The 17,518-nt window shown below is 38.1% G+C and overlaps 2 protein-coding genes across 2 annotated transcripts in view; one reads left to right on the top strand and one right to left on the bottom strand.

The window, feature by feature from the left end:
* The window catches only part of LOC129515879 (A disintegrin and metallopeptidase domain 3-like), a 196,489-nt gene that overhangs the window by 17,737 nt on the left and 161,234 nt on the right, over positions 1-17,518 (top strand). The gene's annotated exons all lie outside the window — the stretch shown is intronic.
* The window catches only part of IDO2 (indoleamine 2,3-dioxygenase 2), a 59,784-nt gene that overhangs the window by 37,244 nt on the left and 5,022 nt on the right, over positions 1-17,518 (bottom strand). The window contains exon 2 of the mRNA XM_055335033.1: positions 780-875. Coding sequence (XP_055191008.1) covers positions 780-875 — 96 coding nt within the window. The remainder of the gene's footprint in view (positions 1-779; positions 876-17,518) is intronic.

Genomic DNA, 17,518 nt, shown 5'->3' with positions numbered 1-17,518 from the left:
GAGAGAAGTATAAATATATATTGAACACTGTTGAGTGGCAGGGAATATGGAAGTCATTTAGTCCTTACAACAATTCTATGAGACCAGAATTTCTCCCCTTCTGTAAATAAGGACTCAGAATTACAGGGGTGAAATAATTTGTTTATAAGTTGGAAAGCTACTATGTGATAAAACCAAGATTCAGACTCAGTCTTCCTGAATTAAAGTCTATGTTTTCTCATTATATCCTATTATTACTGTGGGGGCAATATCAGTGCCCATGGACCAAGAAGTTTCACTGTTTTTACTCACTTTTGGGAAATATTCCTCATCTTATTATTTCTGCAGAACATACTAACTTGACTCAACTATTCTCTGAGACTCCAATGGTAAAATCAAGTTGTAACCATGTGACATGCAAGAAGGACACTGAGAATATCTATGCTTACCTTTCTCTAGTTAGATCTTTTCCATCAGCTTGCCTATAATTCCCAAACAGACAGCCTTCCTTCTGCAAACAAATATTTGCTGAGTGCTTAATATGTTCCAGAAATCGTTTTGTGCAGGCTCTGGAAACTAGGGAAATGCATGTGTAATATGAGGAACAAGTCACTCCACTCTTCAGGAAAGGCGAGAGAGCTTAGTTGGTAATTTCAAAGGCAATGGTTTGTGTCCCTGGGTCCATTGACCCACTTTCATAATGCTGAGAAAGAGGAGTATGTGAGGATGAAATTAAGATCGTGAGAAGAACTTAAAGAGGAAAAAAAATGACCTTAAAGAGAAGAATGAAAAAGATATACCTTGTTCACTCGAGCTTGAAGCTGGTGACTCTCAATCAAATGAGGGAGTTCATTGGCAATTTCCATCCAAGGCCTAAACTGATCTGGAAGTTCTTTCTGCATTCAAAATGGAAACATCTCATTATTTTAGACCTCTCTGGGAAGCAGCTTCAGGGGAGTAGCTGCTTTCAGATTTTAGTCTTAAAGTAGAATTCAGGTCAGTTCAGCAACAAATATTGAGAATTCACTGTATGCTGGGTCCTATGCTAAGCATTGCAAGCACACAAATAACTGAAATACAATCCTACTGGGCATGTAGTCTAGTAAGGCAGGAAAACATGTAGTCAGATATATCCTAATGCAGTGTAATATGTTCAATTACTGATGTGTATAAGTTTAAGAACTTGTGGGAAAAAAAGAACTTGTGAAGAAGAGGAAGTTGTTAATTCTGTCATCAGGTGTGGGAAATTAAAGGGAAGTATTTGTAGAAATATGACAATTGGGGCCAGTGTTAGAGTCTGAAAGTGACTTTGTTCGGTGGAACTTTGAAAATGGGAAGACAGTAAAACAGAGGAGACATTGCATAAATAGAGACAACTGTGCTTCCTGGATTACAAGTGACTCAGTGTTACTGGAATATTAAGCCCGAGAGCAAAGGTGATGGACGAGACCAGAAAATCAGATCAAATATGCTTTAATGTACATAAGGATTTTCTTTTTATGTAGTTGGTGACATGGTTCAATTTGAATTTTAGAAAGGTAATTTCATTTGTAGGGTTTGAAGGTATAAATCAGATTAGGAAGGCTTTGAAGTACTATAATGAGAACTAAATTTAGGCAATGACAGTGAATTTAGAAAGGAAAAGAAGTATTTGGAAAGGGGTATGTATGTATGTATGTATTCAAGAAGTATTTGGAAAGGGGCACCTAGGTGGCTCAGTGAGTTAAGCATCCAACTCTTAATTTTGGCTCAGATTGCAATCTCAAGGTCATGATCTCAGGGTGGTTAGATCCAGTGTCAGGCTCTGCAGTGGACTAGGAGGAGTGTGCTTGAGTTTCTCTCCCTCACTCCTCCCTCTGCTTGCGCTCTCTCTTTCTCAAATAAATAAATCTTTCAAAAAAGGAGAAATATTTGGAAAGTAAAATTCAAATGATGAGAGAATTACATTTAGAGGTGGGGGCTAAAGGCAAGATGACTTCTGGTCTAATAGCGCTGCCTGTGTTGGAACCATGTTTTAGCCAAGTAGTATATAGGCTGAATTTCAGCAATCCTGATTCCAACCCAGGAAATGGCACACTGTATCTATTGCTATAAATAAACTTATGTTGGAATAAGTCACATTTGTGTGTTTACATATTGTCTATGGCTGCTTCTACATTATTGCCTCAGAGTCGGGTAGTTACAGCAGAAAAACTATAGGGAATACAAATCTTCAAGTATTTATTACTTGGCTGTTCACAGAAAAAGTTTGCCAACTCTTGATCCCTATGGTCTACACTTCTTTTTTCAGAGTATAAACTGTATAAATGTGTCTCTGGGTTAAGGACAGGCCATAAGGAATTGATGGGAACACAAATTGAAACAGAAATGCAGAGGGATGTCAAAAAGAAGGCATAAACTTAGTGAATTTATTTTTAATATTTATAGCCTAAAATGTCTGTGGAATGTCAAGATACTGGGCAAGTACATTTGCAGTTTGAAGTTCAGAAAAAAAATTAGTATTAGAAATGCACAGTTGGGAGACATAACTGGTAAAAACACCACATGTACTTAAAACCACAAGAGTGTATAAAGTCTTTTGGGAGAAGTCACAAAGTGGAAGGAGACTGCCCAGATCAGCACACTGGGGAATATTGACAAAGCAGGCCGAGGAAGCGATACAGACCAAAAAGGTTCAATGAGCCAGAAGAGAATCACCCTCCAGAAGTCAAGACGTTAGAGGACATCAAATAAGGGATTCATCAGAAGATCAAAGGTATCATTAGAAAGTTAAAGGAAGATTGTCCCCTTTGAAAAAAAAAATTAAGAAGATACTCATGTATAACAGTCTTTTTATGTATCTGGCATAGAAATTTAGTTCAGGGTCAGGAAAGCAGTGTTTAAATTTCAGTGAGTTGAGGAAGTGAGAATACAGAGACCCAAAGTGTAAATTACTATTTTTAAGAGAGTCATAGGGCATTGGCAAGGAGGCATTTGGGTCTGAGATCTATCTCAATTTTAAAATGAGAACTTTAAGAAGTTTAGTCTTGAAAGGTAAAGGACAGACATGAGTAACTTGAGGCAAAATGTCAAGGAGTAAGGAGAGAAGGGGAATAAGAGGCCAAATAAAGCATCTGTCTTTGAAGTAATAGAAAGAGAAAGTCTGGAGCTTGAGGGAATTTGCTCTTTATGAACTCAATTTCTCACCAAATGGGAGAGATCAGCTTCTATGACTTGAAGAAAGGGGTTGGTGTTAAAGTAATTAAGGGAGAAGGAACAGAAGATTAAACATAAAAACATAAAACATAAAAACATAAATACAAACAGTAAACTCTGTTATATGTCTTATATTATGTACATTATACTATATTATAATGATATATAAAACCCATCACAATTTGAAAAATGTGTTTGGAGAGGTAGAGAACTATAAGTTACCCATAAATCACTTATTGGAGGCAGTCCTCTGTCTCAGATCTGAGACAAAATTGGGTTCAAACTCCTACTTAATTCATAACCTGGGTGAATCTAACATCCAATCCACAATCTCTGAAAATTAAACTTTATTTAATCCTCCCTTTTTTATCTTTGAAATTGAATCAATTCAGGACAAACTGAGAACTCCCTACTAGCTTTCTCAACAAATCAGATTATACCAGCATCATATTATTTTTATTTTTACTATATATACAGATGATCATGGAGAGAAAATCCCATTACACTCTCCTCCTCAGGTGTTCACACAGTACCTCTGCTTCTGGAAGGGAGCTACCTTTCTCTCCCATTCTTCTCCCAAGGAGAAGAAGTTTATAAGCACAGTAGTATAATCTTCCCCAGCAATGCTTAGCAGTGGGTGCAGAATTGAAGAGGGCTGATAATTATATTGACCCAAGTTTGGAGATTTACAGAGTTGGTAGCAGAATTGAGAATATTAGCAAGAATAAATGCAGAAACATTTATGATAAACAGACTCTGAACTGGCAACTTGTTTGTCATCTCATTTGTATGATGCATGTTTTATGAACAAAAACTGAATATGGTTTTACAGAGACAATGGAATTAATCTTCATAATAGAAAAATCAAAGTTGCAGAGTCATAATATTCAGAACGTCTTTTTAAAGTAGGTTTTTAGGGGAACCTGGGTGGCTTAGTCGGTTGAGTGTCTGCCTCTTGACTCTGGCTCAGGTCTTGATCTCAGGGTTGTAGGATAGAGCCCTGTATTGGGCTACATGCTCAGTGTGGAATCTGCTTGTCCCTCTCCCTCCACTCCTTTCCCCACTCTCTCTCTACTCTCTTTCTCTCTCAAATAAATAAATGAAATCTTTAAAATAAAATTAAAAAATAAAGTGGGTTTTAAGAAGGAAAACTGTAACCAAATCATCACCTCTGGCCTTCTCTCCTCAATGCCTAGATAAGGGATATCCTATTTTAAAAATTATATATATGGTGGCATCCTGGATTTCTGTTTTCTTCACCTTCATGCAAATCCTTAAATACTACCTTTTGCCTTCAGTTGTGCTGCAATGGAGTATTTACTTTTTCTTTTCTCTTAGATTCCTAGGGGAATCTCTGCCTTCCTCCTGTTTTTTTCTCTCCTTTGGGAAACAAACCATAAAAGACTCTTAAAACAGAGAACAAAGGGGTGATGGAGGGAAGTGGGGCAAGGAGGGGCTAGGCAGGGTGATGAGTATCAAGGAGGGCACTTGATATGATGATGAGCTGTGGGTGTCATATGTAAGTGATGACTCACTAAATTCTATTCCTGAAACTAATATTGCACTATATGTTAAATAAATAGAATATAGTAAACATTAGAAAAAAATAAAAATTAAAAGTTCTAAAATTTGGATCATTCACAAACACAAAAATACCCAATAGCTTTTTAGATCATGAGGGCTCTCAAAGTGTGGTGCCTAGTCCAGCAGCATGGAAACTTGTTAGAAATACTCATTCTCAGGCTCCACCCCAGGCCTATTGAATCAGAGACTCTGGGGTGGGGTCCAGGAGTATGTGTTTTAGCAAACCCTGCAGATAAAGCTGATGTACTCCAAAGTTTGAAAATCACTGATGTGGGGACATTGAAAATGATCAAGAAGAGGAGAAAAGATTTTAAAGATATTTCATAATCTATTAAGAATGTAGCATCTCTTTTTAGCTTTTCCTCTAGAGACAGAAGAAAGTATGGAATTATGTTATTTTTTGATTGCCAGGCTTTTTTTTTTTTCTTATCTACAAGGTAGGAGACAGGATTAGTTGATGAACTTTTCATCAAAAAGCACCTATTTTCTGTCAGTTCATATATTATCTGGCATATCTGTTCTAAAATCTGTATGGTGGGACGCCTGGGTGGCTCAAGGGTTGAGTGTTTGCCTTCAGCTCAGGGCACGATCTGGTTCCGGGGATCGAGTCCTGCATCAGGTTCCCTGTGAGGAGTCTGCTTCTCCCTCTATGTCTCTGCCTCTCTCTGTGTCTCTGATGAGTAAATAAATAAAATCTTTAAAAAAAATCTGTATGGTATTCCAGTATTCTATTAATGAATATTACTAATTGTTTCTAATTTTTCACTATTAACAAATCTGAAACGATCAAACTTATACATGTATTTTTGGATGTTTTCTTATTATTAGGACAAATTCCGAAAAGTGGAATTGCTAGATTAAAGATTTTGTACATGGAAAGGTTGAAAATCACTTCTTGATTTTCTAACAGAAAAATTACATGAATTTATAATTGTAATTACAGTATGTGATATATAATGGGAGTGCCAACTTATCTGATTCTAGAAACAGTGAGCATTACTAAACTTTCTTTTTGTTTTGTTATTTAAGATAGGATATGTATTATTTAATATTTAATTAACTTTCAAGTTAATTTTAAGTTAATCAAGTAAATTTTAAGTTAAATATTAAATGCTTTTAAGCTATCCTCAAGTATTAAATAGATGTAAAGCTATAAAGTTTAAATAGCTATAAACCTAATTAAATATTAAATGCTTTTAAGTTATGCTTTTAAGATAGGATATGTATTATTTAATATTTAATAAACATTAAAATAACTTCACAAGAAATATACTCCTTTTGGAAATGACGATTAAAAATAATGCCATCAATCCTTATGGCAAAACAATCAAAAAGCACAAAATTTAAAGGGTGGAAAGTAAAAGTATCCAAATTCTCATCCTCCCACCTGGCAATAACAACACTTGCAAGTTTCTTGTGTGGTTTTTCAGAAATTGTACATGCTATCATACTATTGTGTACTTTTATAATTCCATGATTATTAATGAGTTTGAATATCTTTTCATATGCTTTGATCGTTGTGTACATGTGTGAAACAGCCACTCACAAGGTAGTCAAATTAAGCAATATTTTCATGTTTGCCATTGGGTTTTTACATTATGTTTGGAAAGTTCTTCCCATCCCAACAATATTTCTTTTAGGCTATTTCTAGATTAACTATTAATACTTATATTTGGAATCCATCTACATTTATGTTGTTCATGTTATGAGTTCAACATATTACCTCATTTCTATCTTAAAATAGAGTCCAGGGATGCCTGGGTGGCTCAGAGGTAAGGTGCCTGACTTCCAGCTCAGGTCATGATCCTGGGATCTGGGATTGAGTCCCACATCAGGCTCCCTGTGAGAAGCCTGCTTCTCCCTCTGCCTATGTCTCTGCCCCTCTCTCTCAGTCCATGCCTCTCAAATAAATAAATAAATCTTTTTTAAAAAATGAAATAGAGTCCAGAGATGTTGGATGACTTTCAACTTTACTGAGGTTACACATCTGGTAGGTGACCAGGTCAAATCTCCTCTGACTCAGAGTTCAGTGCACTTAATACCTCATCAGAATAAACACAGGGAGAATGGTGGACATAGGGGGATGGAAAATGAGTGTAACTGGATAGGAAATTAAAGGAAACTGTGCTTTTCTTTCTTTTCCAATAACTGGAAGATCCAGATGTGGAATAGACAAAGATAATGAAATATTTGGTCTGCCTTCCTTTTTGAAAACCAGTTTCCTATTTTATGTTATTCTTCTGCTAGATTTATACATCTGCCCAAGTGTAATTTTCAAAAAGTTAAAAAAATTAGACATTTGTAATTAGACAAATAGAGAATTAGACAAAATTAGACAAATAGAGAATGTGTGTCCAAAATATCTTTGGTTCCTTAGTGAGGAAATCAGCAGGATGATAGAGTTGGTTCAAAAGCATTTGTTAAACTGGGTATTTGCAGAGTTTTTTTAAAAAAAGAATGTTGAGATAAAATTGCTAAGCTTAATAATAATAATAATCCAGTTAATGTTCATAACTTTAGGGGTATGGTATATCTTCTACTCAACAGAAATCAGTTGAAGCTTTTCTTGTACAATGATCTTCAAGTTAATATGCAACCTTACAGGATGGACCATAAGTGATAGTAAGTAGCATACTAAACAAAGGGAAATTCCTTATATAATTAAATAGTCCTCAGGTGAGACTCTTAGGGCTCCAGGATGGTATTAAATGAACACATAGCCATCCTTTTGCTTTTTTATTAATAAATTTTTTCAACACACTTATAAAATAGAATAGACATCTAATAGGAACTATTTTATAGGAATAATAAATAAACTCTGTTAGATTAGCACTTTGGTTAAGTTCGTTAAAACTTTGATTAAGAAAATCATGTGGAAAGTTTAAAAATACAAGTTTGAATGAAAATAAACCAGGAGAATATCGGCAAAGCTGGGTGACAATATGAATATTGCAAAAATTAGAATTTAAACTATCAGAATTTGAAGGAGATAGCTATAAATGAAATAAAATATTTAAGTGTCAATGGAAAGAAGCCATCTGACACTGCAGCAAAATCAAGCGAGGTCAAAGAAATTACTGGATGGCTTTGAAGAGATAGATAAGCAGCATGAGGGGACTTGCAGGCTACACCAAAACATCTGCTTTTGTTCTAAAAAGCAGCAAGAGAGTTTTATTTTTTTTTTAATTTTATAAATTAATTTTTATTGGTGTTCAATTTACCAACATACAGAATAACACCCAGTGCTCATCCAGTCAAGTGTACCCCTCAGTGCCCGTCACCCATTCACCCCCACCCCCCGCCCTCCTCCCCCTCCACCACCCCTAGTTCATTTCCCAGAGTTAGAAGTCTTTATGTTCTTTCTCCCTTTCTGATATTTCTCACACATTTCTTCTCCCTTCCCTTATATTCCCTTTCACTATTATTCATATTCCCCAAATGAATGAGAACATACACTGTTTGTCCTTCTCCGGTTACTGTGGCCAAGTTCAAAAAGGGTGTTGCCTGAGTTCTCCTCTGGGATTTTGATGGAATCTTGTCTCACATTTAGATCTTTCATCTATTTTGAGTTTATCTTTGTGTATGGTGCAAGAGAATGGTCCAGTTTCATTCTTCTGCATGTGGATGTCCAATTTTCCCAGCACCATTTATTGAAGAGAGTGTCTTTCTTCCAGTGGATCGTCTTTCCTCCTTTATCGTATATTAGTTGACCATAAAGTTCAGGATCCACTTCTGGGTTCTCTGTTCTGTTCCATTGATCTATATGTCTGTTTTTGTGCCAGTACCACACTGTCTTGATGAACACAGCTTTGTAGTACAACCTGAAATCTGGCATTGTGATGCCCCCAGATATGGTTTTCTTTTTTAAAATTCCCCTGGCTGTTTGGGGTCTTTTCTGATTCCACACAAATCTTAAAATAATTTGTTCTAAGTCTCTGAAGAAAGTCCATGGTATTTTGATAGGGATTGCATTATACGTGTAAATTGCCCTGGGTAACATTGACATTTTCACAATATTAATTCTGCCAATCCATGAGCATGGAATATTTTTCCATCTCTTTGTGTCTTCCTCAATTTCTTTCAGAAGTGTTCTATAGTTTTTAGGGTATATTTTGAGAACCATTTGAATGGTAAATGGTTCTCCAACCTTTTATTTTCAGGTTGTAGGTGTCCTTCTGTCTAAAATGAGTCTCTTGTAGACAGCAAATAGATGGGTCCTGTTTTTTTATCCAGTCTGAAACCCTGCGCCTTTTGATGGGGTCATTAAGCCCATTCACGTTCAGAGTTACTATTGACAGATATGAGTTTAGTGTCATCATGATATCTATTCCGTTCTTGTTTTTGTGGATTGTTCCACTGAACTTCTTCTTAAAGGGGAGTTTTAAGAGTCCCCCTTAAAATTTCTTGCAGAGCTGGTTTGGAGGTCACATATTCTTTCAGTTCCTGCCTGTCTTGGAAGCTCTTTATCTCTCCTTCCATTTTGAATGAGAGCCTTGCTGGATAAAGTATTCTTGGTTGCATGTTCTTCTCATTTAGGACCCTGAATATATCCTGCCAGCCCTTTCTGGCCTGCCAGATCTCTGTGGAGAGGTCTGCTGTTACCCTAATATTCCTCCCCATGAAAGTCAGGGACTTCTTGTCTCTTGCTGCTTTAAGGATCTTCTCTTTATCTTTGGAATTTGCAAGCTTCACTATTAAATGTCGAGGTGTTGAACGGTTTTTATTGATTTTAGGGGGGGATCTCTCTATTTCCTGGATCTGAATGCCTGTTTCCCTTCCCAGATTGGGGAAGTTTTCAGCTAGGATTTGTTCAAATACATATTCTGGCCCTCTGTCCCTTTCGGCGCCCTCGGGAACCCCAATTAAACGTAGGTTTTTCTTCCTTAGACTGTCATTTATTTGCCTTAATCTGTCTTCATGGTCCCTTAATTGATTGTCTCTTTTTTCCTCAGTTTCCCTCTTTGCCATTATCTTCTACGTCACTCACTCGTTCTTCCACCTCGTTAACCCTCATCGTTAGGACTTCTAGTTTGGATTGCATCTCATTCAATTGATTTTTAATTTCTGCCTGATTGGATCTAAATTCTGCAGTCATGAAGTCTCGTGAGTCCTTAATGCTTTTTTCTAGAGCCACCAGTAGCTGTAGAATAGTGCTTCTGAATTGGCTTTCTGACATTGAAGTGTAATCCAGATTTTGTAACCCTGTGGGAGAGAGGGCTGTTTCTGATTCTTTCTTTTGAGGTGAGGTTTTCCTTCTAGTCATTTTGCTCAGTGCAGAGTGGCCAAAAACAAGTTGTATTGGAACACGGGGGAGTATCACTGGTCCGTCCAGCTGGTCTTCTGGGGGAGGGGCCTGCTGTGCTGATTCTCAGGTGTTAGCACTTGGGGGAGCTGCTCTGCCCCTGCCTGCTGCAGGGCTCAGCGGGGGTTGTTTACCCCGTCAGGCCCCAGGAGGAACAGTCGCAGTTGCTATGGCAACTCTGGAAGCCTGGATTCAGCCTCCGCAGGAACTACGGGGCTCGGGGCTCTCGGCTCTCCGTCCGCAGGGCCTGGAGGCTCCCGGGCAGGGCCGCTGATCTGCTCAGCTCGGGGCAGGAGCGTCCTTGCTGTCCTGGGCCCTCCCGGCCTCTGCCTGTCCCGGGGGAGGCCGGATCCTGGGCTGTGTCCCGGCGCCCTGTGCTCCGGGGCCTGCGCTGTGGGATTCGCGCTCCCGCCCCGCAGCCCCCTCCGCGGAGCCGCCGCCCGAGCCCCTCCGAGCTGCTCCGGTCGGTCCCGCCGTGCGCGCTGCAGCCCTTAGGGAGCTCGGAGCACTCTCCTGCGCTCGCAGGTGTCTGTTAGTGTCCCAGGGAGCCCGAGGGCATCCCCGCCCTCCTGGGTCCTGCTCCAACTCCCTGCGAGCCCCTTTCCGCCCGCCCGGGAAGGTTGGTGCAGCTCCTGCTCCTCCGGGACGGGGCTCTCCTGTCCTGGGGACACTCGCCCCGGCCTCAGCCCGGCTCCTCGCGGGGCCCCTCCCCCTCGGAGGCCTTTTGTTCCTTTATTTCTTTTTCCCCGTCTTCCTACCTTGATAGAAGCGCGGACTCTTCTCACTGCAGCATTCCAGCTGGTCTCTCTTTACATCTCAGGCCGAATTCGTAGATTTTCAGGATGATTTGAAGGTTATCTAGGTAATTTGGTGGGGACAGGTGACTCGGGGACCCTGCTCTTCCGCCATCTTGCCCCTCCTTGCAAGAGAGTTTTAAAGAGCAGAGGGGTGTGGCTGGATTTTCCTCTTAAAAAGTCACTCTGCCTTCCAGTGTTGCCTGGCTAGGCCAAAGTGGAAATGAGACAAAGTGGAAGGCAATAGCCCAAAGGAAAGCGATGGTGGATTACACGAGGGTGGATAGCAAGGAGATACATTTCAGAAAAAGCTGAATCCACTCATTCTCAAATGAATTTTTGTAAATATTGAAGATTATTGTGAGGCTGAGGTAAGAAAAATGTAGTTAAGGTTAACACAGGCAGAGTACCAAGTAAGAATTTACTAAATAGTAATTACTACTATTATATTATTATATATTATAAAGGAGTTGTAATAGGAAATAAGAAAACTCAACTTTGAAAAAAAATTGCTTTATTTATTCATGAGAGACACAGAGACATAGGCAGAGGGAGAAGCAGGCTTCATGCAGGGAGCCTGATGTGGGACTCCATCCTTAGACCTGGGATCACGACCTGAGCCGAAAACAGACACTCAACCACTGAGCCACCCAGGCGTCCCAAGAAAACTCAACCCTTAATAAAATACAGGAAAATAGTATAAATATATTTTGCTAATACATTTGAAAATCTGTATTGAGTCAGCATTTCAAACACTGTAAAAGATTGGTCTTTTTTATCTAGAAGTAGGAATCTTAATAAGCATAGAAAAAATGGAAAATGTAATTAAAGCTTACTAAAATTTCTCTAGTCTCCAGAATTATGAATTATTTTCTGTTCTGGATCATAGAAAAACAAGACAGCATCTAATGCATCTTATGAAGATAACATAACCTCAGGAGTAGTCCTTGAAAGAATAACATTTATGAATACAAAAGGATAATCCTTAAGTAAAATATTATCGAACTGAATTCAATAGTATGTTAAAAGACCAATCAATTTTGAGCATTACCGTGAGTATATTTTAACATTAGAAAGTTATTATTATGCATGAAATCAGGAAAATCTAGACAAAGAATATAGAAGATTTTTGGAGAGAATATTTTCATAAGCTGCTGGAGGATATACCAGAGTAACAATAAATAATGGCTAAAACGCCTTGTAAAGAGAAGGGACTTGACAATAAACATTTTTTTTATATTGTTGTTGTTCCCCCCCCCCCCCCCATGGATGGTTAAATAGATTTGAGACCGAAGCTGAGTAGCTATGGATAGCAGCTCCCATAAAGAGCAGTTCTCCTTCTCTGGTCCCTCTCTCCACCTAGAACACAGTCATTCCCCATAATAAACATTAGACAAATAATACAAATTATAACTTTTAATTGGCACTAAAATAATTAGTCTATCTAGAATGCCCAAGTCTTTTGTTTTGGTCTCCTATTGTTTTCTAAGCATCTACTTAAGTTCCTTTAAATGTAGAAAATAGTGAAAAAATACTAAATTGAAAACAATGAATAAAATGCCAGTAAAAAGAAAATTAGAAAAGAAAGAGAATAGTAAATCCAGAGGTCATTAATTTGATGAGAGAGAGAGAGAGAAAGAGAGAGAGAGCAAATGGTTGTAGATAAGAAAGAAGTATGCAGAAGAGCTCTAAACAGGGACGCCAGAGTGGCTCAGTGCTGAGCGTCTGCCTTCAGCTCAGCTTGTGATCCTGGAATCTGGGATGGAGTCCCACATCAGGATCCCTGTGAGGAGCCTGCTTCTCCCTCTGCCTATGTCTCTGCTTCTCTCTGTGTCTCTCACAAATAAATACAATCTTAAAAATAAAAAGAAAGTTCTAAACAACTGCCTTCAAAATTAGCTAGTGATAAGTTATTTTCAGGAACAAGATAGAGAATTTTTGTGAAAATGGTTTAGTTTGAATTAAAACATAAGGGGTGGAATAGACACACAGTTTTCCATTTCAGTTTTATTTATGAGAGGAAATTGAAACTAACCAAAATGTTGAACCCCATTTAAATTGCAGTGTTATATCATGCAAATGAGATTTGATGAAACCATTAAAATTATGTTATTAAGACATTAGTTTTAGGCAAAAGTTTATTTTATAGTATCAAGTTAAGCATGCAGAGCTCAGGTTTGGATATACAACAGGATAACAACTTTACAACTTTGCATGCGTGTGTGCGCGTGCGCGCGCACACCACACACACACACAAGCAAATACCCAGATATACACACTCTTAAGTAAATTACCTTCAAACAGTGAGGGTATTTTGTTTTTGTTGTTGTTGTTGTTGTTGTTGTTGTTTCCAAAGGTATTTTGATTCTGTGGAGCCAGGAGTAATGTTTCATACATTTTTAAATTTTTCTAATATTTATTTAATATGTTTTTATTGGCAGCCCAGGTGGCTCAGCGGTTTAGTGCCTGCCTTTGGGCCAGGGCGTGATCCTGGAGACCCGGGATTGAGTCCCATGTCAGGCTCACTGCATGGAGCCTGCTCCTCCCTCTGCCTGTGTCTCTGCCTCTCTCTCTCTCTCTCTCTCTGTCTCTCAAGAATAATCAAAAAAATTTTTTAACGTTTTTATTAATTTTGTAATAAAATAGCCACATTTAGAACATGTGTTTTTTTTTGTAAAATCATTCATTGTGGCTAATGATAAGCCTCCATACTTCAGTAGTCTCCCAATTTCTAAAGATTAAAAATAAATGAACAGTTAAAATAAATGTGAAGTAAAATAGCAAACGATGGATTGCCAATTTATGAGACTTATTACCTTGAGATTATATATAATTGAGAGATACTGATCAATAATAAAACTGTAAGATGTTATTAAAAGCTGTCGGGAGATATTCATGGCAACCATGTTTGAAAATCAAATTAAAACACATAGTTTGGGGATCCCTGGGTGGCACAGTGGTTTAGTGCTTGCCTTTGGCCCAGGGGTTGATACCTAGAGACCTGGGATCGAATCCCACGTCGGGCTCCCGGTGCATGGAGCCTGCTTCTCCCTCTGCCTATGTCTCTGCCTCTCTCTCTCTCTCTCTCTCTCTCTGTGACTGTCATAAATAATAAATAAAAATTTTTAAAAAAACACATAGTTTGATAAAAATTGGCATAATTATGGAATGAAATGGGATCAAATATTCTATTTCAAATTGGTCATGACTTAGAAATTCTGGGCTATATGATCCTAACTTATCCTGTTGTCAGTAAGCCCCCAGGGCCTGGTATGGCCTAGAATTGTGTTTTAGACTCAAACCAGAGTGTCAGAATATTAAGGGTTTTACAGATCAGTAATATCTAATCTTACTGAGTTCTTACTTTCATTCTTATAGCATACCCACGAAATGTTATCCTCATGTAGCAAAAAAACAGGGTCAGAGAGATTAAATACAACTTGTTAGTTTTAAAACTGATGAGTTTCAGCTAGAATTCAAACTCAAATCACTATGACTCTTAGAGAGTTTGCTTATGCCATTCATCAGAATTTGTTATGTCAACTATCTACTATTTCTTAACTAGAATTGTTTTATAAGAAGAAACATCATGGACCCCAGAGAATAATTTCCCAAGGATCCAAAGACTTCAGTTGGGAAAAATGATGAAAGAAACTAAAATCCAATTTTATGGAAACATCTTTCAATCGCAAATTATCATCACAACATTTGTTTTTATTTCTAGGCAGAGGAAAAAAACCACATGCAAGTACTCATGCACTTTCAAGAATATGTCTTTGTACCTTTTCCCTCATCCTACTGCAAAGGCCACAGTTTCAGAAATATGATTCTAGTGTGTCCTTTTAAATTCATGCAGGAGAAGAACCACTTCTTTCCCATGTAACCATGGTCACACAATTACTGCCCATATGATGGTTTTTCATATTCTAACTTTCCTCTGACTTTAAAGGTACAATTTTGCAGCCGAGGATGTGCCTTTTCTTCAGAATATATTGAGGTCATATTGATGAACATGAGCTAACATTATGCTGACAAAACTGGCCAATATTCAACGGTCCTTGTGTCTTGTTGACTGCTTAATATCTTGCACTCTGCTTTTCATTGTCTTCACCCTCCCATGCATGTGTGGTCAGGTCTTAGGACAATCATAGTTCTGGTTGCCCAGGCCCCTCTCTCCCTCTAATGCCTTATCTTTTCATCTCACTCCCCATGGTGGATTGGATGTGCCTCCTCCAAAAAGAAAGAAAGAATGAAAGAACAAAAAAATGAAAGAGAAAGAGAGGAAGAAAAGAAAGAAGGAGGGAAGGAAGGAAGGAAGGAAGGAAGGAAAGAAGGAAGGAAGGAAGGAAGGAAGGAAGGAAGGAAGGAAGGAAGGATCCACTTGGAAACTGTGAAAGCAACCTTATTTGGAAAAAGGGTCTTTTTGATATAGTTTAGTTAATAATTGCAAGATGAGATTGTCTTGGATTAGGGTGGCTACAATGACAAGTGTCTTAGAAGACATAGACAGGAAGAAGAAGACACAGACACAAAGAAGGCCACATCAAGATGGACACAGAGAGTGGAATTATTCTGTCATGAAAGTGATACGGCTGGAGCCACAGGCCAATAGGAAAGGCCAGTAGGGATTCTCCTATAAGGGCCGCTGGAGGGAAACTAGTCCTGCTGGCACCCTGACTTGAGACTTCAGCTCTCCAGCACTCTGTGAGAAAAAAAATTTCTGTTGTTTTAAGAGACCAAAACTGTGGTAATTTTGTCACAGCAGTACTGGGAAACTAATAAATGCCCAAGCCTCATTTTGAATGAAAGGAGGATTTGTATTTTCTTATGGCCAATTTTCATTCTTTCTTTGCATCTATCAGCTGGTCTCCCCATGTTGTCTCATGTTTCTCTGCAACTGAGATATCCCGCATGAGAAAGCTCTCAGTGGCATCATTGTTTAAAATTCCAGTTTCAAAAAAAAAAAAAAATTCCAGGTTCCAGAGGACTGTCTTGGCTATCTCTGCTTCTACTTCCTTATCTCCGTCCACAGCTTTCCCCTTTGTCTCTACTTACCTTTTTTGGTTCCTTAATTTTGGCATGTAAATCCAAACCTCCTCCAACCTCCCTGCCCCCAAACACATTTTTCCTTATTGACCTACATTAACTATTATGAAATGTAATCTCTTTGTCTCTATCTCTACTATATTACCCTCACCACCTCAAATCTCCCTTCAACATGATCAGATATGCCCCAGAAACTAGGGGAAGTAGCAATAAATTTCTCAGGGAAATATCTGAATATTTCCTACCTACAACTTATGTCTGGAAACTACAGCCTCCAATGCTATAAAAAAAGTACTGAGGCAATTATTTTTCTACTCCTCTTTCTAAGCACCTGGAGTCCACTGCTTCTACCAAGAGTTTTGAATTTCTACAGGAGAGTATATATGTATCAATTTTTCCTAAATAGTTATTTGATCCCTGCAAAGAATAAAGTTCAACAAGCTATTGGGACTTCAAGATAAAAACCTCCTGCACAGTGGAGGACACGATGAACAAAACTTTTTAAAAGGCAGCCTACAGAATGGGAAGGACTCTGATGTTTATAGCAACGTTATAAAAAATAGCCAAACTATGGAAAGAACCCAAATGTCCATCAACTGATAAATAGATAAAGAAGATGTGGTATATATATATATATATATATATATATATATATGTAGATATATATATAATATTACCCATCCATCAAAAAAATTAAATCTTGCCATTTGCAATGACATGTATGGAAACAATGTATTATGCTAAGTGAAGTAAGTCAGACAAATACCTTATGATTTCACTCATATGTGGAGTTTAAGAAAGAAACAGATGAACATAGGGGAAGAGGGAAAAGAAAAAAAAAGAGAGAAGGAAACAAGCCATAAGAAACTCTTAATGATAGAGAACAATCTGAGGGTAGATGGAGGGAAGTGGGCAGGGGAATGGGCTAAATGTGTGATGGGTGTTAAAGAGGACATGTTATAATGAGCACCAAGTATCATATATAAGTGATGAATCACTGCATTCTACTCCAGAAACCAATAATGGGCTGTATGTTAATTATCTAAAATTTGAATTAAAAAATGAAAAAAAATTTTCCAAAAAAAAGAATAAAGTTCCCAAAATCCCTAGAACTATTGGCACCAGTCCCCTTTTTCTGCTTCATGAAAAACTTAAGTTTCCCTTTTCCTTTTTAAAAAAAAAATCTTTATTTAAATTCAGTTTAGTTAACATATAGTGCATTATTAGTTTTGGGGGTAGAATTTAGTGATTCATCAGTTGCATATAATATCCAGTGCTCATTCCATCAAGTACCCTCCTGAGGCCCATCACCCAGTTACCCCATCCCCCACCCACCTCCCTTTCAGCAATCCTCAGTTTGTTTATCTGTGGGTTTGTTTTTTGTGGGCTTATCTTTTTTGGTTTTTGGTTTTTGGTTTTTGGTTTTTGGTTATTGGTGTTCTTTTGCTGGAGGACCAGTTAGGGGTTTATTGCCAAATGGTGAGAACTCCTGAGCCCTGGACAAATGTCATCTTTGAAAACATGGAGCCATCAGAAGCACTGCCAACCACACTGGAATTTTTGGCAGGAATAGTTCATAGGCAGTGAGGAACATGTACTTCTATTAGGAGATGCATAA

This window comes from Nyctereutes procyonoides, unplaced genomic scaffold (assembly GCF_905146905.1).
Source record: "Nyctereutes procyonoides isolate TBG_1078 unplaced genomic scaffold, NYPRO_anot_genome, whole genome shotgun sequence".
In the NCBI taxonomy this organism is placed as follows: Eukaryota; Metazoa; Chordata; class Mammalia; order Carnivora; family Canidae; genus Nyctereutes; species Nyctereutes procyonoides.
Note: the sequence above shows the minus strand (reverse complement) of the source record. Positions and strands in the feature narration are given on the sequence as shown.